Below are 22968 nucleotides of genomic sequence, written 5' to 3'. Positions count from 1 at the left end.
TTCTTGTGAATCTGAAAAAGACATCATTGTATTAAAGAGTACTGCACTATGTTCCTATCTAAAATTTATTGTTCTGATCCCTGGAAAGTAAAAAATTGTAAGAAAATATATTATATCGATGAACTGATACAAAATTCAAAGGCCCAAAATCATTGAAATAATTTCTACTGATGAAACCAATCAAAAGATAATGAAGAGAAATTCCTAATCTGTTAAGTTACTGGACGATTTGGTGTTGTATTCAGATAGAATGTTCCAGCAATAAACAATAAGTTGGAAAAAGATCAACATATAACACAACCAGTTTTGATAAGATACAAAATAAGTGTTGATACTCAAAATCTATTGCTAATTGCAACAAATTTATAGAAAGCTTGTGAATAATGAAGTGAACCATCAAAAGTATGAGCAACATATCATTTTAGTCATTTTAACCAAATTTCAACCCTAGATAAATAAAAAATTCTATATTTCTAAATTATGTTTATGACTATAAATTCAATTCGACTTATTTCTACCATAGTTATTTGCCATTCATCTCAGTTCTCCAACAACATTTTAGACATTTTTCCTTTTATATTTTAACACACTATCTTCTGCAACATTTGCACCTTCAAACTGCGTTTCTGCTAAATTGTGATATCACATACATCAAATCCAAGAAAATTCTAGTTAGTTCTAAGTAACAGCTTTTAAACACAGATATCCTTGCAGATTTGGAATGTAAATAAAGTTAGTTTGAAGTAGATTTTGCTGTAAAAAATGCTTTATTACTTATTTTTTTGTTGCATTTCGTACTACTTCAATTAGAAATATTCTGATAAGAATTGATTCTATCTTGTGTAATCTTCCTAGGCACTAAACGAATTTGTCTTGCAAAAGATGATATTTTGAGCAAGTTTTAATAAATAATCATCTTGGTTTCCAACATCATTCATTTTTTCTTGGTGTTTAGTTCATCTACTGAATTCAATAATTCCTCTTTAATGTGGACTTTGTTGAAGATATTATTATTCCATTCATTTCCAGTTATTCTCTTCATATTTTTGTGGTTAATTACATTAAAATAGCTAAGATCTTCATAAGAAATAACAATTAGTTGTAAATATTGGAAGTTTGTGGTTCACCTCTTGAGAAAGCTAAAAAATAATTGTAACCATGGCAACAATCATGGGTAACTTAAATAATAGAAGATGTAATAATTGTTTCACAATCCGGACATCAAAAAATTGGTAGGATACTTAATTTAATATGATTTAGAAGACTAAACTGTTAAAATTGGACATCTATAAGGGGTGTAAAACTATCCAGAATGACAATGATAATAACCATAAACAAAGTGAAGTTAGGTACGAATTATAATAAGATTAATTTATTTTTTTTAAATAATAATGTTTATAAAAAAAGGCTTTATTAATATAAAAATAAGTAAATTAATAAAAATTGCCTATTTTTGGAAAATGAATTAAGTGTAAAATTAATAAATTTAATAGAATGATTTGTGCCTAATTTCATAGATGAATTTGTTGCAATTAAAATCGATAGATGGCGGTAAAAAGATTAATGAGAATTATTTTATTAAATGAAATTACATTTATCGTTTAGTTAGTAAAGGTGTATCTTTTATCGTCCTGGATTTAAATCTGGATGAAATTCTTGAATCTTCTGGGAATGAATTTCATAAAGTTGTCTAAAAACTATTGATTATAATAATAATAATTGTAAAAAAAGAATGAAATTAGAATCAGGGCTGAAAATATGAAAATGAAATAAACTGTAAAAATCCCAAAAGTAAGTGGGTTTAAGAATCTTACCACTGATTGGAAGTTTAACTTGAATGTAAAACAGCTGTTCTATATTTGTGTTTGGCTGTGATAATGTTTAGCAACATGTCAAAACATGCCGTACATAATAGGTATGTATACATACAGAGAGGCATGAGAAAAAGGTGGTCGTAAAAAAAGTTGGTTTTAAGGTTAGAAAACGTAGTGATTTGTTGATAGACATTGTTTAAGGTTAAAAAAGTAAAATAACAAGTAAAAAAGAATGTTTGTAAGCTCACCGGAGGAATCGGAGGTCCCCTGAAAAGGGGACAGTTTCGGCCTTTTGGCATTTGACGGCCCATCTACTAGGTGATCGGCCATATCAAAAAAAAATATCAAAGTCTGGGTGAAATCTGGCTGTGTTTACCAAGGCGTTAAGGTAAAAAAGTAGGAGAAGAAGCCGAGGCACCTATAAATCCCTATAACGTGAACACTAAAAGCGTTAAAATCTCGGTGTTGCGGTCTCTCAGCGCGAACACGGCGCGCGAATCATCGTTTGCGTTCGAAAATACAATAAAATAATCCGTTTCGAAGAGTCCACGTACGTAGCAGCGTCCTGGTGTGGCCGATGCATCTCACAAGGCACATTATTTTCCCTTTATTTTTTATCGGGTCAAAATAACGAAATAATAACGAAAACCGACCGCGAAAACCCAACACTCAACCATCGGCCATCATAGTTGATACTGGTCTTGGTCCCGTTTTCCGAGCCGAGTCCGCTTTTTACACTCCGCTTCTACCGCCGTCCGCCGCTCACCACCATATCTCCTTCGCTTCGACAATGATATCACCGTTTTATCACTTTTCTAATAAACATCGGCCCGATCTTTCGACCGGACGCGGCCTCCTCACCAACGATCCGACGCAAACCCCGAAACTTTCATTCAATACGGCCCGCGATGCAAATAACTATTTATCCCGAAAATTCAACGCGTTCCCGACGAGACAATATGGCGGCTGTTTGATGCAACTTTTTCTACGCTTGTCAGAAGTGTTCTGTCTATTAAACTCGACCGGCGCCCCCTATTGGACGAACGCCGTCACGTGACCGAACCGACCGTTCTGATTCGCTCTCGTTGCCGGAAGAATGTTGTGACGTCGCGCTACGTCACGCTCGACGTCGACTCGACGTACTTACGCTCGCGTCCGCTCGATTTCGACCATTTCGACTATTTACACTCCCCGCAATTAAACTTTACCAACTTTACTTTTCTTACATTAAACATTTCGTTATTCATATCTTTTCTACCAATTATTTTAAGATAAATTCACTTTTAATCGATTACTTAATCGCCGGTTTTAAAAATATAACTATTTCAAATCTTAATACAACTTTCAACTTTACTTTTTTTCAATTAAACTTTTGTTTCATTTATAATAACTGATTTTTAATTTATTATCATTTAATTGAATATTAAATTAAGTTTCTATAAAAATTTGTTTTGTATGCGCTTGCAAAATTGGTTGCATACATCCGTTAATTTAAAATTTCAGTTCAATTCAATTATTTCCATGAAATAATTAACCAACCAAATTGATAAAATAAAAAAATATAACATTAAGGCGAAAATAAGAATTTATAAATGTTTGGAGGTTTTGAGCAACCAGTTCGAATTATACAGGGTGTCTCAGCGAGACCGGTCATTAGACGTTTGGCAAAATAAAAATTTGAGAATTCAGATTTAAGTATTTTCGCATTTCTAACACTTCCGGTTATACCAGAAGTCGCCATCTACTTTATTTTTTTAAATGGAACATCCTGTATACTTTTATATATTTACATTTGAACTTTACTTTTTGCAATTTGATTCGGCCGTTCTCCAGTTATTCGAATTTTTTTACAAAAATCTGCTCCAGCAGACATTTGTTCAAAAAATCAGAGAACACTCGATTTTTGAGAAATCAATTTAGGATTCAGAACACGCTTAAGGGGGAACCACCTTGAAGACCCGAAAATAATAGGTATTTTTAAAAATTTTTTGTCATCAGACGAAAGAAGTTTTCTAAAAACTGGTTGCAGGGTGTGAATAAGCCACTTTTCTAGTTTTGAATACATATTTTATTTATTAACAGTTATTAAAATTGCACTCGCTAGATGTCGGTAATGTTAGGCTTGCAAATCGTGCAGGGTCATACTGTGCGCAGGATTTCGATACGATACGATTAATTTAGTAAAATTAAAAACTAGAGAACTACGTAGGATTTTTAAAAAATATTCATTTTTGACGAAATGGTGATGATTTTATAAGAAATGTCGTATTTATCGATAAAAACGTACATAAAAATATAACATATCGAAAAACGGCTTCGTACTTACCTAGAATAAGATAATACAAACTTTTGAAAAAAAAATCTTGAAAATCCGTTGAAAAATGTGGAAGTTATCGTGTGCACAGATTTGAAAAATGTAGTTTCCAGAAAAAGGCGTTTTAAGTTTTCGAATGTAAAAAATTGTATATTTTTTCTAGATACATCTAATCAGCGATTCCTGCACCATACAGCTGTCCATTCCTGAAGCTTATTTTCATCTTCTACAGCTTTTCTGTCTGACAGTAAGCTTCTACGAGCTTTTTTAGCCTCAGCAGTCATGGAGCGCTCAGCGCGAGCAATGCGATTTAAATCCGTTTCATAACAAAAGTCGAAGTACGATCTTCCGGTTGTTAATTTCAGTGCTTGCATTATTTCCATAATGCTTGTAAGAAGTCATTAAAATTGCAAGCAGCTATATCAGACGCAATGTCAATCACTTTCTTGCCACTATGAATAGTTTTTGGTGCGATAGACCATCTCCCTAAACATCTTATCAAAAGATCTTCTCTTGATAGTTCTTCGTACGCAGGTTTCACTGCGTTGAAAACATCATTGCTGGCTTGTGAGTGTACTCATCGATTTCTGACAAAGCGTACGCTTTTTTCCAGGAACACCACGAGTCAGCACCAAGTGGACAATTGTCATGCTTTGGAGTTTCATCTGTTGAAATTTTATGATACAATGTAGCCCAGATCTCTTTTTTCATGTCCTTCACGGAATTGCGATTTCTGCGAACAGCCAATCCATAATATAAGGAAAGTTCATCAATTAATTTTCCTTTGCCTCCTAATCCGCGGGTGTTTCTTTTTAGATTTCGTAACCGTGTGCCCATTCGTTTCTGAACGTGATCAACGCATTCTTTTTTGGTTACTATTACACTGTCATAGGGCTGAGCGTCCATAATACCTTTGAAGGTTTTGCTGTCTCCGTCTCCTGCGTAAAAACAGTTCTTTAAATTATGTTTTTCTTCGGATCGTTGAAACATCACTACGACGTAGTTCACTTCCATTTTTCCTTCAATAGCGTTTTTGAAAAATGATATTTTATGTTTTTTTTAACTTTTTTGTACAACAAGGTCAAAATACCTGCATATACAATGGATAAAAAATGAAACAAAAAGTGGTTACAGAAATCTTAGAATTTCCGGTGAGGTGTGTTACAAAAATCAATTTTTTAGACAGAAAAACATTCCGCAAATGTTTTCTGTCCATTCTCATTCTAGACAGTATAAAGAACACTTTTAAAGAAATCGATTTCTTTTTATTTCAAAGGTGGCATACCCCCTTAAGTAACATGATGGAGTATGTTTTGGTGCCGAGAACGGCTGTCTAGAACTATGGCACGTTAACTTTTCGAAATTTTGAAGTACCATAACTTCATTTTTTTTAGCAAAATCTAAATATGTAAAAATATACAGGGTGTTCCATTAAAAAAAATAAAGTAGGTGGCGACTTCCGATATAACCGGAAGAAATGTGAAAATATTTCAGTCGAAGAGAACGCAATTGATAATACTTAAGTCTGAATTCTCAAATTTTTATTTTGACCAGAACCCAGAAACGTCTAATGACTGGTCTCGTTGAGACATCCTGTATACAGGGTGAGTCAATAGTGCACGGACAGAAGATAGTGGTTTTACAGTTGAAAATAAAAAAAATGTTTTTATGTCATCATATACAGGATGTCCCGTTAATGGTACGAAGCGGCTGTCCTGAAACACTTCTAGAGAAAAATGTTTTTCATTGTCGTAGTTGCATTGCACATTTTTTCCATGCAGTTGAATCATATTCGAAACATTGAAAACAAATCATCATACGCTCTATCATACGCTTCTGCGTTAGTAAATGACATGTTTACAGTTACCATGGTTATGTGATTTGTTTTTGTCAATAAGGTAACTGGATCCGATTGATGGCAGTCGACTTTTTAACATTTTCTTCTATGATTCGAGAATAGATTGAGATATCGAGATACGGTTTTCACTAATATTTAGCAAATTTTATGGTGACTAAGTGTAATTGCTGTAGATAACGCCCTCTAGCTGATTAGTTGTAAACCAAACGGTCTTACTGAAAAAATCCTTTGAAAGAGCATAAAATGCTCTTTCAAACAAAATCAAAAATATTCAAATCGGTTGAATGGTCCAAGAGATATTAAAATATAAACATTGACCTCCCCCACCCTTATTATGACAGATATGAGAAATATCGCAAAACAAAAGCGATGCGGTATTATTCAAGCTACTAAATAATGTTATCAAAGTTATAGCTCATCGTCTAACTTTCTGAGACAGCGGGAATTTTATATTTCTCTATGGTAGTTACGCCCCCTAGCGGTCGAATTACGAACTTCAAAATAATTTTCAGTTATTTCTCTTGCCCTGTATAGCCTGTATTACCAAAGCTCCATCGATGAAAATTATTTTCAGCTATACAGGCTGTTTCACTATTCCAGGACCGTACTCAACTTAATTTTTTGTCTTAAATAGAGTTTGTTCATAACGTGTTTCTAAAATCTATTGTTTGATTAAAAAGAATTTTAGACAAGAAGAACTTATTGAACTGGTATAGATATTCTTTGGGAGCGGAAGAACGAAATGCTTTTCTTGCTTCTAGAATTTACGGGCAACAATTTCCAGAGCGTAGACATCTTAGCGTTGAAGCATTTGAAAAACTTCAAGAAAGGTTTGAAAGAACCGCACAAGTCGGTTACGACAAGAGGATTGACGACAGTTCTGTTAGTAATGAAAGTGATGATAAATTACAAGCGAAGATAAGAAAACTAGAAGAAACTGCAACAACAGATTTAATTCATATATCGTTTTGGGATTGTTACCATGAGATTGCTAATGACAAACCTGAAGTAAATAAAGTTGTATTAAACGAAAAAAGTCCTATTGAGGTTGAACTTGATTATTATCTGCAGTGTCCAACACATAAAAAAAGATACTAATCGCTGTGAATGGTGGAGTACTAATAGGTTTTTAATATAATTTGGTAACTATCCGGAATCCGGCCGGATTTTAAAAAATGGCCGGATAGGCCGGATACCGGATAGTTTCCGGATATCCGTTCCACCACTACTATCCGTGCAAAAAGTCAAGGCCCCTCACTTTAGAGATCGATATCTTCGTAACCGCTCGATGGAAAAAATTGTTGTAAAGTTTATTGTAATCAGTGAACATTTCTGCGTATCACATGTTAATTTGGAAATTTTCGGTTTTTCTTTTATGGCGAGTTAAGTGAAACTTTGCAGCAACTTGGAATTACAAATTAAAGAGAAACAGAAATAAGCTGTGCGGGGAGAGGAACGTTCCGTCCAATCGGAACAGATGGTGCGTCCCAGACAGTATGTCGCGCCTCTATCTTACCTACATAAAGAAATAAGGCGCGACGTCCTGTCTGGGACGCACCATCTGTTCCGATTGGCCGGAACCTCCGTCGCCCCGCAAAGCTCATTTCTGTTTCTTTTAAATTTGTAATTCCATTAAATCGCTCTTAAAAAATTAGGGAGCCTTAATTTTGAAAAACTGATAACGGAATCCGACAACCAACATTATTTGACATATTTTGGTCAAATCCACGAGGAATTCCACCCAACCGTTTTCGACATAACGGCGTCTTACTAAACCGCGATTTTCCGCGAAACTGTATGAAATATCGAAAAAATAAAATATGCCACTCATTAAGAACACATCAGGCTACCACCTGTTCAAAATTCAAATTTTTCCGTACGATAGTTTTCGAGAAAAAAAATCGCAAGGTGGATCTTTATCCACTCATAAAGAAGAAACTGACAACTTTTTGTCAGTTTCGTAAAAAATCGGGTACATTTTTCATTTAACTAGCGATAAAAAGAAAACCGTGGATCAGAAAATTTTCAGATTAACATAAGTTACGTAGAAATGTTCAGTGATTACAACAAACTTTGTTGCAATTTTTTTTTGGTTGCGAAAATATCGATCTCTAAAGTGAGGGGTATTGACTTTTTGCACGGATAATAGTTTACACCGTTTTTTTATCGATCCAATCGGATCCCATTTTGCCGTATGTTGTCATGTTGCTACTTGGTTCGATATTTATGTAATTGCTTATTTTTCGTTTGTAAAGCCATATTGTTTGTAATATAGACCTCCAACGATACTTATTGCTCCTCTTTGTATCCCAAACATACGCTTAGCCATACTAGAGTGGCTCCAGGCTATTAGTCGATAAGTGATGTGGGATTGTAGCAGATAGTTGTACCAGCAAAAAAGCAGTAGTTAAGTGTCTTACTGGCATTTAGGGTCAGGTTATTGTTATTAAACCGAACCTTAGCTAATTCAAATGTATTACTTTGTACCACTGTAGCAGCATTCAAAAAAAGATCCGATTAATAAATGTAGTATCATTAGCATACAACATACAAACATCTTCACCTAGTACATTAGGTAGGACATTGATATAAATGAGAAATAAAACAGGGTAACAAATTTTCACTCTTAGAAATTTTTAATTAGACGCATCATTTTCGAGATATTCGCAAAAAGATACAACCTCGATTTTGAAATGTTTTTATCAATGGTAGGTGCCTATGAAAACAAAATTGAGTAAACCAGTAAAGCAACTGTCAAATCGGTAACAATTTAACTGTTAATAACGTTAATCTCTAATAGTTCTTTAAAATGGCGAATAATTACAGTTTTAGTGAGCAAACTGATATGCTTTTAACGTTGGGAGAGTGTTTAATACTAACGCAGCGACCTGATTTTGCAAAAAATTTCCCAACCGCAGACAACCTGATAAAAAAACATTTCTAAACGTATGTAAATAACGGGAATCAGAGATCAGTTTGTACACCCGAACTTGAAGAAATCATTATGGATTTTGTGACAGATCGTAGTACTATTATACTGTTGATATAAGAAGACATTTCGGAATAGCCAAAATTACGGCTTGGGATGACCCATACGAACAGCAATTGTATCCATACCACTTATCGACAATACAAGAATTAAAAATTGCTGATCATGCGTTGCGAGTACAGCTTTGCCATACTATGATGGAAAAATGTACTTGATGCTGCGTTTTTAAACAAAATACTTTTTACTGATGACTATTAATTTGAGAAATGCTCATAATTGAACTGAAGAAAATCCAGATTTTACGCTACGTTGGATATTAGTTTGACAAATTGGTTTACTTGTCATTTCTTTTCATGGCCTCATACGATTAATTAAGCTCATACATTAAGGTTGTATCTTTTTGTGAATAACTCTAAAACGATGCGTCTAATCAAAAATTTCTAGTGAGAAGCTCTTTCCGCTTCCCACTTCTGTTCCTGTAGGTTGGTTAATTTTATGATGACGACGTCCAACTCTAATGCGACTGGTTTTTAATGCCCATCCTTTCAACATGATCCCTCCAGTATCTTCTCCTCGATCTTGTCCATCTGACCACATCCTGTACCTCGCGCATATCGCGAATTCTCGCGCTTCTTACCTTGTCACGCAGGCTTAAGCTCGTAATAATTCTTAGTTTTCTACTTCGCTGGTTTTATCTCTGTAGCTCTCATGACTTGTTTGGTTGTGTTAATGGTATGTTGTGCCATATGATGACTCGTAGGCAATCAGATATTTCTTCGGTTTTGTGGCCTGCGATTTCACTTTATGTCTGTGCAAAAATATTTATTCCTCTGTAGTTTCTTGCATCTTCTTTCTGTCCTTTCTTGAGTATGGGTATCGTTATACTCGTTCGCCACTGGTCCAGTATATTTCCGATCTCTAGTATTTTTTGGAATAGAGTCGCTGACAATTTCGTCGTCGCTTGGTGATTGTGGTTTTTGAGTTTTGATATTGTGGTGGTTATGGCGTTTTGAGTAAAATCTATTTCCGTTCCAGCGTTCTCTTCATAATTCCCACTATTTCCTGATTACCCCGTGTTATTTGGAACTGCCTGGTACAATTTTTGAAAATGGTCTGCCCACTCCTTTTTAGAGATTACGTTCATTTTTTCTATCATTGTTCATGATATTTAAATAGAGATGGAGATCCAACTTTTCTTCCATCTTTTTAACGGTTTCTCAGAACCTCTCCTATGATATCTTGTTATATTTATTAGTCCATGTTGCGCTGTTTAGACGTATTCTGTCCATTTTCTTCTTCTTCCTCTAGTGAATCTCACAACATCTCCAATTCCACATTCTTTAAAAATCAAAATTCGTGGCACATATGTTTGAAAAGAAAAGAAGTCAGTTTACATTATTAATCTGCATTATTAAAATAGCTTTTCCTATTTCTAAGTTATTCCATCATTGTCTATAATATCTATTAGTGGTGGAACGGATATCCGGCAACTATCCGATATCCGACTTATCCGACCATTTCTTAAAATCCGGACGGATACCGGATAGTTACCTAATATCTGTCTTTGGTTGGATGTTAAAAATCTGTTACTTAGTACTCCATCATTCACAGGAATTAGTATCTCTGTTAGGTGTTGGACACTGCAGATAATAATCAAGTTCAATCCCAATAGGACTTTTTTCATTGAATACAACTTTATTTATATCAGCTTTGTCATTAGCAACCTCATTGTAACAATCCCAATACGATATATAAAATCTCTTGTTGCAGTTTCGTCTAGTTTTCTTCTCTTCGCTTGTAATTCATCATCACATTCATTACTAAGAGAACTGTCGCTGTTATCGCTTTCGATTATTAATTAAAGTATCCTCTTTTTAATGCAAAAAGCTGTTTTGAAAAATCACTTTCAGTTCTTGAGGAAAAAATTTTTGAAATGATAGAACATTTTTGCCAATTTTACAATTTTCGCCGATTAAGTTTTAAAAATTCGTATAAAATCCAGTTCTTGGAATATCAGTATGAAAATTTCCCAAAGTGTTAATAAAAGTGTCCTCTTTCCAATGAACTAGCCCGTTTTGAAAAATAACTTTTAGTTTTTGAGAAAACAATATTTGAAGTTTTGATAAAATTTTCAATGTTGCAATTTTCACCGATAATTTTCAAAATTCGCTATAAAATTAATTTCTTGAAGGATCCTTGTGGAAATATATACCAATTATTAATTAAATTATCCTCTTGTTAACGCAAAAAGCCGTTTTGAAAAATCACTTTCAGTTCTTGAGAAATAAATTTTTGAAATTTTTCGACAATTTTTTCGAATTTTACAATTTTCGCCGATTAAGTTTTAAAAATTCGTATAAAATCGATTTCTTGGAATATGAGTATGAAAATTTCCCAAAATGTTAATAAAAGTGTCCTCTTTCCGATGAACCAACGCGTTTTGAAAAACATCTTTTAGTTTTTGAGAAAACAATATTTGAAAAAATTTTCGATGTTGCAATTTTCATCGATAATTTTCAAAATTCGCTATAAAATTCATTTCTTGAAGGATCCTGGTGGAAATATTGCCAATTATTAATTAAAGTAACCTCTTTTTAGAGTTGCTTCGTTAGTTAAATCAGCATCAAAAAAATTCATTTTGTATCTTGGATCCAAATAAGTTAGCATATCTTATCAGCTTGCTTATTAATTTCATTTTTATTCAAATATTGCAATAATGTGGCAATATATGGTGTCACTTCAGAAATGCACCAAAAATTATAACCATAATGGCCGGATAGATATGCGGGATAGCCGGCCGAAGGGGATGCCGAATATCCGGTTTTTCGCAAAATCACTATCCGTTCCATCACTAATATCTATGGTAAATAACAAATGCAGTGTTGTTAAATACCCGGGTATTTATTTTCAAGGATAAATTTCCTGGATATATACCCGTGGGTATTTACCCATGATGGGTATTTAGAGGTATTTATAAAATTTAAATTTAAATTGAGTTGATGGCAGTTTTGCAAGCACTTCAAGACTGCAGAGTCGATTATCGATACACCAAACTTATTTACAACATCTACAAGTATGCTACAATGACGGTAAAACTGCCTAAAATTACTGATTGTAAGTAAAACAAGGCGATACAATGTTGAACCCAAATTGTTCATCACAGTCCTGGAGAATGCATTTAAACAACTGGATTGGACCCAAGAAGGCATAAACATTGATGGCAAATACCTAAGTAATTTATGCTACGCGGACGATATAGTTCTTATTTTGGATAGCCTTGGAGAGATGAAACTAATGGTGAACGACTTAAAGGAGGTGTGTGCATGAGTCGGGTTACATATTAACGTAAAGAAATCAAAATTTATGACAAATCTTGTTTCCAAGTCTAACATTAACATTGGGGATAATTGATCTTGGCCATGAGGTTCGTGTATGGAGATAATCAAATAAGTGAACTAAACAGAAGAGGGATCACACTCGCATGGACAGCCTACGGGAAACTTAGAGACATCTTCAAGAGCGATATTCCTATATATTTGAAAAGAAAGGCTTTCAATCAATGCTTGTTTCCGCTTATGACATACGGTTCCGAAACATTAACATTAACGGTAGCCACTGCCAGGAGGCTCAAAGTAACGCCAAGACCGAAATGAAGACCTATGAAGAAGAACTGGCGCAAATGATGTGGTCAACATTGTGGCAAAGTTCAACAATAGAATATTCAGAATATGTAGAATCGAATGGAACAGAATAGGGGAGGCCTATGTCCAACAATGGCTTGATGATAATAATCATAATGACTTGATCTAATCTAAATTACGGCAGATTCGTCTGATGGTAATAAATCTTCGATTGTTGACAATTCTTCGTCTTCAACGTCCATTTCATCATCTTCCTCTTCATTTTTTCGGAATTTGATATATTTTTACTTCTATCACTTTTATACGTACTGTTTGGTTATTTACCCCGACCCAGGGTAGATAAAATGAATGAAGATAAATAACCATTTTATAAATACCTACCCGTCAGATATTTACCCAGCGCCCATCACTGAACAAATGATAAATGTAATTAAGAATCTTAAAAAATATATCGTTATTAAACAATTTATATTTATCGGAAAAAGGTGTTCTGAAATTTCTAATCTCATGGGTGAACCGTATTGAAGTATGTAGAAATGATCGTTAAATGAAAAGAGCTTTTCTTCACATGTTATATTAAGATGTAATATTAAAGGTTACCATACCGTGTAGAAAATATAGATTTTATTTATTTTTTATTGAGCGATATTAAATAATATTAATGTTGTTTTAGTAGGAACATTGCTATAGAGATTTTTGATATCAAGTAAGATAAATTTGTAATCTTGTTTTATTTTAATCTTGTTAATTTTTTGGATCTAATCTGAGGAGTTATTTGTTTTGTATTTTGAGTAATTGCTATAATGTGTTTGGCATTTTTTCCGGTTGATATATGAATGTTATTAATTATGAACCTCATACTTTTTAAGTTTTAAATGTTCTAAACTTAAATAAGCTTTTATTTGTTTTTCGATTGAATGAATTCGCTGAGTTTTTTTCAATTTGATGTCATCTTCGCAGCATTCCATCAAAAAGTATGAAAGTTAATTTTTCAAAACTTATAGAAAGCGTAGAAAATAAAGTAACAAATGGATTTTCAATTTGGATGAAGATTGTGCTTCAGTCGAATTAGAGCAACTAGTTTTAACAAACAAAACAAATTTTTAAATAAATGAGACAAATTATGGAACAGTTTGAACTTAAATTAAAACAAAATACAAAGTTTACAGCAAAGTTCTTACAACCACTTTAAATTTTCCAAATTTGTTCCAAATTTTTAAAATATAAAAATTTTGAACGGTCTGAACGGTCATAATTTGTAACTTTGAAAGAAGAAAATGTAAAAATTTGATATTTTAATCTAATATTGTATCCAAAAAGCTAATCTCTGAAGATGACTTGTAGCCGAAACTAGTAAGACACAAACTTATTATCTAATTAAAGACCAGTTTAAAAGTACAAAAAATATTTTATATTATTTCTCCTAAATGTTAAAAACTGGTAGAATGGATTTCGAATATAATTCATTATGATTTTTGATTGCAACCTTGCATAACCTTAAACGTAAATATTATTTAACGATTTTCTTTCCATTTTATATTCAATTCGTTATGCATAACGTATTGTAATTTCTTTCTCTTCTCTAATCTCGATACTCCAAGGTTTCAGTGAAATTTTGAAAATAAAAACAAATAAAGAAATGCTCAACATCATCTATCTTAAAAATCTTTTGTGAACATTTGACGAAATCTCCTGATGATGCTACTGATGATGCGAAAATAAATAAATTAATCCATTTGAAGTGCAAAAATCGCAGTTTTTTTACATTAAATGTAAATGTTAGGGTAATTAATCTTTACGTATCTCAAAAACTAATTGAGATATAGTTATGAAATAAAAAACAGTTTAAAGCAAATTTGATGAAGATTTAATGTACCATAAATAATTTTTTATTTTCCATAAACATCGTTGTTATGATTTTTTAAATCCAATTCTGCATCCTTGATTGTTATAGATTTGAAACAATCATATTTCAAGAACGAATGGAGATATCATCACGAAATAAAGAACATTTTAAAGGAAATTTGATGAAGATTCAATGTTTCAAAAATAATTTCTTAGTTTCCATAAACATCGTTTTTATGATTACTTAAATCCAACTCTGCATGCTTGATTGTTATAGATATAAAGCAATCATATCTCAAGAATGAATGGAGATATCATCATGAAATAAAGAATGTTTTAAAGCAAATTTGGTGAAGAATTAATGTTCCAAAAATAATTTCTTATTTTCCATAAACATTGTTTTTATAATTTCTTAAATCATGCTTGATTGTTATTGATTTGAAACAATCATATCTCAAGAACGAATGGAGATATCATCATGAAATAAAAAACATTTTAAAGCAAATTTGATGAAGATTTAATGTTTCATAAATAATTTCTTATTTTCCATAAACATCGTTTTTATGATTTTTTAAATCCAACTCTGCATGCTTGATTGTTAAAGATTTGAAACAATCATATCTCAAAAAAGAATGGAGATATCATCATGAAATAAAGAACATTTTAAAAGAAATTTGATGAAGATTTAATATGCCATAAATATTTTTTTATTTTCTATAAACATCCTTGTTATGATTCTTTAAATCTAACTCTGCATGCTTGATTGTTATAGATTTAGAAGAATAATATCTCAAGAACGAATGGAGATATCATAATAAAATAAATAATGTTTTAAAGCAAATTTGATGAAGATTTAATGTTCCATAAATAATTTCTTATTTTCCGTAAACATCGTTATTATGATTTTTTAAATCCAACTCTGCATGCTTGATTGTTATAGATTTAAAACAATCATATCTCAAGAACGATTGGAGATATCATCATGAAATACAGAGTATTTTAAAGTAAATTTGATGAAGATTTAATGTGCCATAAATAATTTCTTATTTTCCATTAACATAGTTATTAACATAGTACAAAACGCACAATAGAACAAGTCGTGACAAGACGCTGATGAGTCACCGCGTCCTTGAACATGCGCATACGTTCACAGGCGCTGATGAAGATATTCAGACATGTTTCAGACACATTTGTAGAGAAATGTTTCAAATGAAATGTTTCTGCTACATATTTTAATGATATTTCATAAATATTCCTACTGAAATGTATTTGATACATATCTTTACATACGTTTCGTAACAATCGTATCTGTCACGTATATGAAACGTACTTGTAAAATGTTTCATTTAATTCATTGTACGTTAAAATTGAAATGTTTCACAGATGTTTCTTGTTTACTGGGTGGTGATATCATCAGGAAATAAAGAACATTTTAAAGCAAAATTTATGAAGATTTAATGTGCCATAAATAATTTCTTATTTTCCATAAACATCCTTATTATGATTCTTTAAATCTAACTCTGCATGCTTGATTGTTATAGATTTAGAAGAATAATATCTCAAGAACGAATGGAGATATCATAATGAAATAAATAATGTTTTAAAGCAAATTTGATGAAGATTTAATGTTCCATAAATAATTTCTTATTTTCCGTAAACATCGTTATTATGATTTTTTAAATCCAACTCTGCATGCTTGATTGTTATAAATTTGAAACAATCATATCTCAAGAACGATTGGAGATATCATCATGAAATACAGAGTATTTTAAAGTAAATTTGATGAAGATTTAATGTGCCATAAATAATTTCTTATTTTCCATTAACATAGTTGTTATGATTTTTTAAATCCAACTCTGCATGCTTGTTTATTACAGATATGCAATATAAATGTCAAAAAATTGTATCTCAAGAACGAATGGAGATGTCATCACGAAATAAAAAACGTTATAAAGCAAATTTGATGAAGATTTAATAAGCCATAAATAATTTCTTATTCTCCATAAACATCGTTGTTATGATTTCTTAAATCCAACTCTGCATGCTAGATTGTTATAGATTTGAAAAAATCATATCTCTAGAACGAATGCCCAGTAAACAAATTTGCGTTTCAGAAACATTTCTGATACATATTATTGAAACATGAAACGTTTCTTCGACATATTTCTGAAACAAAGATGAAACGTGTCTGAAACTGCTAATGTCCGACCCTTTTTATGTTTTATTGAAACGTACAAAATTATCAGTCAATAATTTCTACTATTCTGTTTTTTCATTGATTAGGACATATAAAGTAAGTATAAGAGTAGGTATGCATTAAATATATTTAGTAAATATGTATACAAAATATATTAATATGGTAACTAAAATAAAATTCTTATTTGTAAACAAATTAAACATAAACATTCCAATAATTTATGTAGGTCATTTAAATACACTGTTGGAAATAATTCACGAGCACACCCTGTATAATCTGAACGCGTGTGTCTAGCGCAATAAAATTTGGTATGGAAGTAGTACTAAAGTAGTGTAACTTACTCTCACATGGAGAACGGCACAACTCTGCTGGGAGGAGAAACATCAATAGAGAGAGTATCCCCGTGAGCTTCGCGTACCATCTCTACACGACGTGGCATGGAGTCTATAAGTCGCTATATTGTAACGAGAGGGATGGCCAACCATGCCACCTCAACTCGCCTCCATAGCTCCTCAACGTTAGCCGAGGAAGCCGAATAACGTAGAAGTCTCCGACCAGTCATGTCCCAAACATGTTCAATCGGATTCAGATGCGGAAACCGAGCTAGCCATGGAAGCATTCGTATACGGTGCTCTTCCACAAAGGTCTATACAACACGCCCGATGTGCTGTCGTACGTTGTCGTGCATGTATAGCAGACCTAGGAGCCGCCGAACGTAGGGAAGCACAACGAACCGTAGCACCTCGTCGACGTATCGTTGACCCGTCATGGTCTGCTATACACGTAGCAGACGTGTACGTCCACCATATGTAATCGCAGCCGATACCATAATGCTCGGTTGTCGGTGGATAGGGCGTTCTTGCACACACTGCTCAAGTAGACGGTGATCACGGCTCCGACGAACTAAAATTCGCGCATCACCGGTGCTCAATTCGAATCTTGATTCGTCGGAAAACAAAATGTCCCTCTACTCGACAACCTACTAATGCCTAGCGTCGACCCACTCGTGACGTATGCTGCGGTGCTTGGGTGTTACTGCAATCCGCTGTATCGCACGACGCGCGCGCCAGTCCACTATCTACCAAACGCCGCCGTACTGTTCGTGTAGTGAGTGCGCCTTCCCCTGCCAGTGGCCAAACAGCTCCAAGTTGCCTTGAGGAGGACACATACCACGCTAAAGCACTGAGCACAAGAGCGCAATCCTCGTGTGATGGGGACGCGCAGGGCCGTTCCGGCCACAGCTGAAGGTACCTATGTCCTACCTCAGACCATTCTCGCCATGCCCGTTGCACTGCCGATAACGACCGCTCGAGACGACGCGCAATTTCACAGAACGATACACCCTCAATGTGCATACCCACAAACATTCCTCGCCCAAACTCGCTTAAGTAACGCGATCGCCCATCCATTGCACACAGAGTAAGATAACAATGTGGTCCCTCACACCACACTAAAAACGACCGGTATTTTCCATCCACTTCGGTCTCCGTAACGACGGAATGTTCCACTTGGAAGGGCGGCTCAGTCAACAATGCCGCGACGGAACAACTCGAAACTCCCTGAATAAACTCGTCTACAGTAAACCTTTGTGCTCCGCAAATATTATGGATTTATCTTCACGCGTTCAGATTATATAGGGTGTGCTCGTGAATTATTTCCAACAGTGTATAAAGTTAAATTTAGATCATATTAGTGGTATTTTTAATTATTTTTACTTCTGTTTATATATGAATAACCGAAAGAATTTTTTTTTCTCAAACGAAACATTGTTTCAATTAAAACACATATATTTGTGATGTTTCGCCAGAGATCCCCAGCCCGACGAGTAAACGAAAGAAAGAATACTAAAAGAAAATAACAATATTCTTTATTATTTCATCTGCGTTTTCCTTATTTCGCCTATTATAACGTAAATTCGCTTGTCGTAACCAATTGCTTACTACCACTTCATATTCTTTATCAGTTAAATGGAAGCTCTTCCTAACTGCTACTAAAATGTATGTTTAAATTAGAATTCGGTCATGGAAAAAGTTTTAAACTCCTCTTTAACCAACGCGATTTATTCGCTGTAACGGCGATTGTTTCGCATGACGTCGCCAGACCGACGCGAAAGTATCGCTACACCCACGGTTTTTGTCGTTGTCACCTGACAGTTGAAAAAGTCGGTTTGGGCACGTTTGTGCATGTTCATTTGCCGCCGTGTCGACTTGGCGACAACATTATCAAGCGTAACAATCGCCGTCGAAGCGAATACATCGCGTTGGTTAAGGAATAACTTTATGTCAATATAATATTCTTCGGTTAAATTCAATCACAAGAATTAAGTCACCATTTTAAACAAGAATGTTTTTAGATAAATTTAAAAATAACTAAACCTAGTGGTGATATATAAAAAAACTTATACGAAACTTACCTGCGCCATTCTAAACCAATATTCGAGCCACAGAACAGATATATAGAAAACGATTCGAAGGAACTGAGAACGCTGAGAACAGAACTGAGCAGAACAAAACACACAATAGAACAAGTCGTGACAAGACGCTGATGAGTCACCGCGTCCTTGAACATGCGCATACGTTCACAGGCGCTGATGAAGATATTCAGACATGTTTCAGACACATTTGTAGAGAAATGTTTCAAATGAAATGTTTCTGCTACATATTTTAATGATATTTCATAAATATTCTTACTGAAATGTATTTGATACATATCTTTAGATACGTTTCGTAACAATCGTATCTGTCACGTATATGAAACGTACTTGTAAAATGTTTCATTTAATTCATTGTACGTTAAAATTGAAATGTTTCACAGATGTTTCTTGTTTACTGGGTGGTGATATCATCAGGAAATAAAGAACATTTTAAAGCAAAATTTATGAAGATTTAATGTGCCATAAATAATTTCTTATTTTCCATAAACATCCTTATTATGATTTTTTAAATCCAACTCAGTATGCTAGATTGTTATAGATTTGAAAAATCATATCTCAAAACGAATGGTGATATCATCATGAAATAAAAATATTTTAATAATTGTTTATTTTCAATAAACATCGTTATTATGATTCTTTAAATTCAATTCTGCATGTTTGTTTGTTATGGGTTTAAAATATAAATTTTGAGCCATCGTATCACAAGAACGAATGGAGATACCGTCATGAAATAAAAAACAATAAGTATTTAGTATTTAATGCAATGAGGATCATTTTCTCGAATCTTCAAATTTCGGAGTTATAATTTTTTGATTGCAACCTTGCACAACAAAATTTTTTGAAGTGCTCGACCAAAATGAATTTGACAAGTTGTGTTAGCAAAAATTGAGTGTAAGCCACTCACAATATTATATTCTCCAAATTACACAAGTAACCGATTACGCTTCATACTATACTGTATATTTGGTTGCCTGTCTTTAATTCAACTAAACCTATTTGGCATATTATTAAAATCTAAATGTGCAATAAAGGTTACAATAATTTATTGTACAATAAAGAATAAACAGTTTAAAAGCGTACTCAACTCAAACCCAGTTTTTATAAAATACAAAATTAATCAAAATATAAAATTAAGAAAACGCAATTTATGTAACAAAGAAAATAAAAATTGTATAATATATAAGAAAAACTAATATAATACTGATTATATCTCATTAATATGTTTGTAAAGTCTTAAATCAAAGAAAATCTTATTGTATTTTATGTAAAATTTTATTTAATTACTACCACTTACCAATTAATCATAAAGAAGCAACTAAAACAACTTATTTCAACAATTCATTAGATAAAACACATTAAATAATAAAAGGTAATTCAAAAACACTACATACATTCTCTAATGCAAAGTGTAAAGTAAATTCTAAATAGTTTGGTTCTATTTCTGTGCACTTTTTAAGTAAATAATTATAGTATTCTTATTGAGATAATTTCTTATTTAATTCACTTCCAAGAAAACGCCTTCAAAAATATTTTATCTTATAAACTTAACTATTATTTTCACACTCCTTTTGAATACTATAAATTTTTTCAGCAATCATATGATAATATTCAGCCCTATTTTCTGCCAAATTAAAGAAATTTTCTTCTATATCACTAGCTAAGTTATCCGTACTTTGATTACTAAATAATTTACTGTTTAATAGAATTTCTGATAATTTTTTTTTATATTTCTCTCGTTGATTACTTGATAAAGTTTCTTGCCATTTTTTGTTGCAACCGCTACGTGTTTCTTCTTTAACTAAAATAAATGTTATTTTATAATTCAATATCCTTTTATTAACATGAAATTTGCTTACCATTTAGGTTTTCTAAAGTTTTTAATAACTTATTAGAAACGCTATTTTCCATGTTAATTATGATATTACGATGATAAATTTGAATTAAATCAAATCTTGCTGTATTTTTTATCGATACTTACTGTATTTGGTCGTTTTAATAGGAATGTAATGTTAAACTTTGTTCTCTAATCAAAAAAAAATTTGTAAACAAAGTTTGAGGTTAGGTTAAAAATATTTCAATAAAATTATGATTTTATTTTATTAAGTATAAAAGAAGAACTGTTGGAATCTCTCTGTGGACATGATGACCTTGTTAGATAGCCTAGTTATTATTATTTTTAAATCAGGAATAATATTTACATTATTATACAGGATGATGAAGAAATGATATTTATACAGAGTGTTGGAAAAATTTATAAAGTAAAATATGCTTATATTCGTTAAATACTTTTGAAGTGCATAACTTTTTAGAATATGATGTCAATAACACACTTATCAAAGAATGTTCAACATTATAACTACATATATCATAAGTACGTTTTATACATTTCATCACTCAGACTGGTAGCTCAAGGTAGTAATCCACCAAAGGCATGAAATAATCATGTTGTGATGAACCTTTGAAGAACAGAATTCTTCACAAAACAATTGTTTCGTCCTCAAAGGGTATCAGCTATGTACCATTTTGTTGTAACCGATATTTCTTTTGAATAACTTGACAACCAGCTATCAAATCGCCATGTTTGACGGTGCATTGGAAACGTTATTGTAGTATAATTTTAACCATGGTCCACTACACACCTAAAGAACGTGCAGAAATTGTGAAATTTTATTTCCAAAAAAGTTCCTCTGTTGCGCTTGCTCAACGCGTGTATAGAACAAAATATCGCGGTCGTCCAACGTCCACAGCCAAGACAATTCGAAGTTTAGTGGCGAAATTCAATGCCAGTGGTTCATTGGCAATATCGAAGCCCAAAGTTAAGACCCGTACACGCCGTAATGATGACGCTATAGCTACTATAAGTGCCGATATTCCGCGCTTAGCAGTTTGGCCCCGTACGATGACGATGTGGCAAATTTTGAAGTTGGATTTGCACATGTTCCCTTACAAAATGTAAAAAATTACTTAACATTTATTATCAGTGGATAAGCAAACGTTGACCTCCTGCTAATCTTCGAGAGTAAAATTCTTCGCACGATTACCGTAAAACGAGGTGTATAGGGACTTCCATGTGAATCGGGACAAAGCTTTTTTTTATACAATATATTTTCTCTAAATGTTGCCCTTTACACCTCAGCCGCTTTAAATGAGAATAACGGCTGAATAACATGACCGTCCTTAATCAGCACATTTCCAGGCGAAAAGGGACAACGCAGCTTTTTTAAAAAAACTATCATTTAAAATTTTTTTTAAAATGCCATTATTTGGGTATGAAAAGTACACACCATGTTCGGACTTTTGCCCCACAGAAACTAATATTAAAATAAAAAGTAAAGCCGCAACATCTTCATAAAGTTGGCGGACTGTCCCTATACACCACGTTTTACGGTAGTAAAAGGAGGTGTGAGAATAGAACATGGCATATGATTTATTATTTAACCCATTTATGCCCACAGTTCCAATAATGGAACACCCCCGTTTTTCTCCCCCCATTTCCAGTAAACATGTTGATTAGTGAGAGTGATTGTTTGACGAATTATTGTGTCTTTAACGTGTAGAAAAAGTTGGAAATTCTTTTCGTAAAAAATAGATAGTAAAAGATAAGTGTTCACGCACGCTCACAGGGGGAGTTTGTTCGCCCCGCGCCGGTATAAGTTTGTCATGCGCGTGCTCGATATAATACATATCATATAAAACGATCTCTTATCGTTTTGAACGTCACGTTGTAAACACCGTTTTTTTAAATTTAAAATTATCTTCAACAAGTTAATTGTGATAACATAATTATGATAATGTATATAAAATTTGGTTAGAAGTACGAGAAAAGAAAGAGAAATTAACGTAAGATCATTTATTTCACATTTTATTATCTATTAT

At 33.0% G+C, this 22968-nt stretch overlaps 1 protein-coding gene across 5 annotated transcripts in view; it reads right to left on the bottom strand.

Moving 5' to 3' along the window:
• The window catches only part of LOC111420244 (CREB binding protein nejire), a 48207-nt gene extending 45397 nt beyond the window's left edge, over positions 1–2810 (bottom strand). For all 5 annotated transcript variants that reach the window (XM_023053197.2, XM_023053200.2, XM_023053199.2 and 2 more), the window contains exon 1: positions 2063–2810. In XM_023053197.2, coding sequence (XP_022908965.1) covers positions 2063–2144 — 82 coding nt within the window. In that variant the 5' untranslated portion in view covers positions 2145–2810. The remainder of the gene's footprint in view (positions 1–2062) is intronic.
• Positions 2811–22968: the final 20158 nt, after the last annotated feature.

Source organism: Onthophagus taurus, chromosome 11, assembly GCF_036711975.1.
Source record: "Onthophagus taurus isolate NC chromosome 11, IU_Otau_3.0, whole genome shotgun sequence".
NCBI classification, from domain to species: Eukaryota; Metazoa; Arthropoda; class Insecta; order Coleoptera; family Scarabaeidae; genus Onthophagus; species Onthophagus taurus.
The sequence above is the reverse complement of the archived record's forward strand: the minus strand, read 5'-3'. Positions and strand labels throughout refer to the sequence as shown.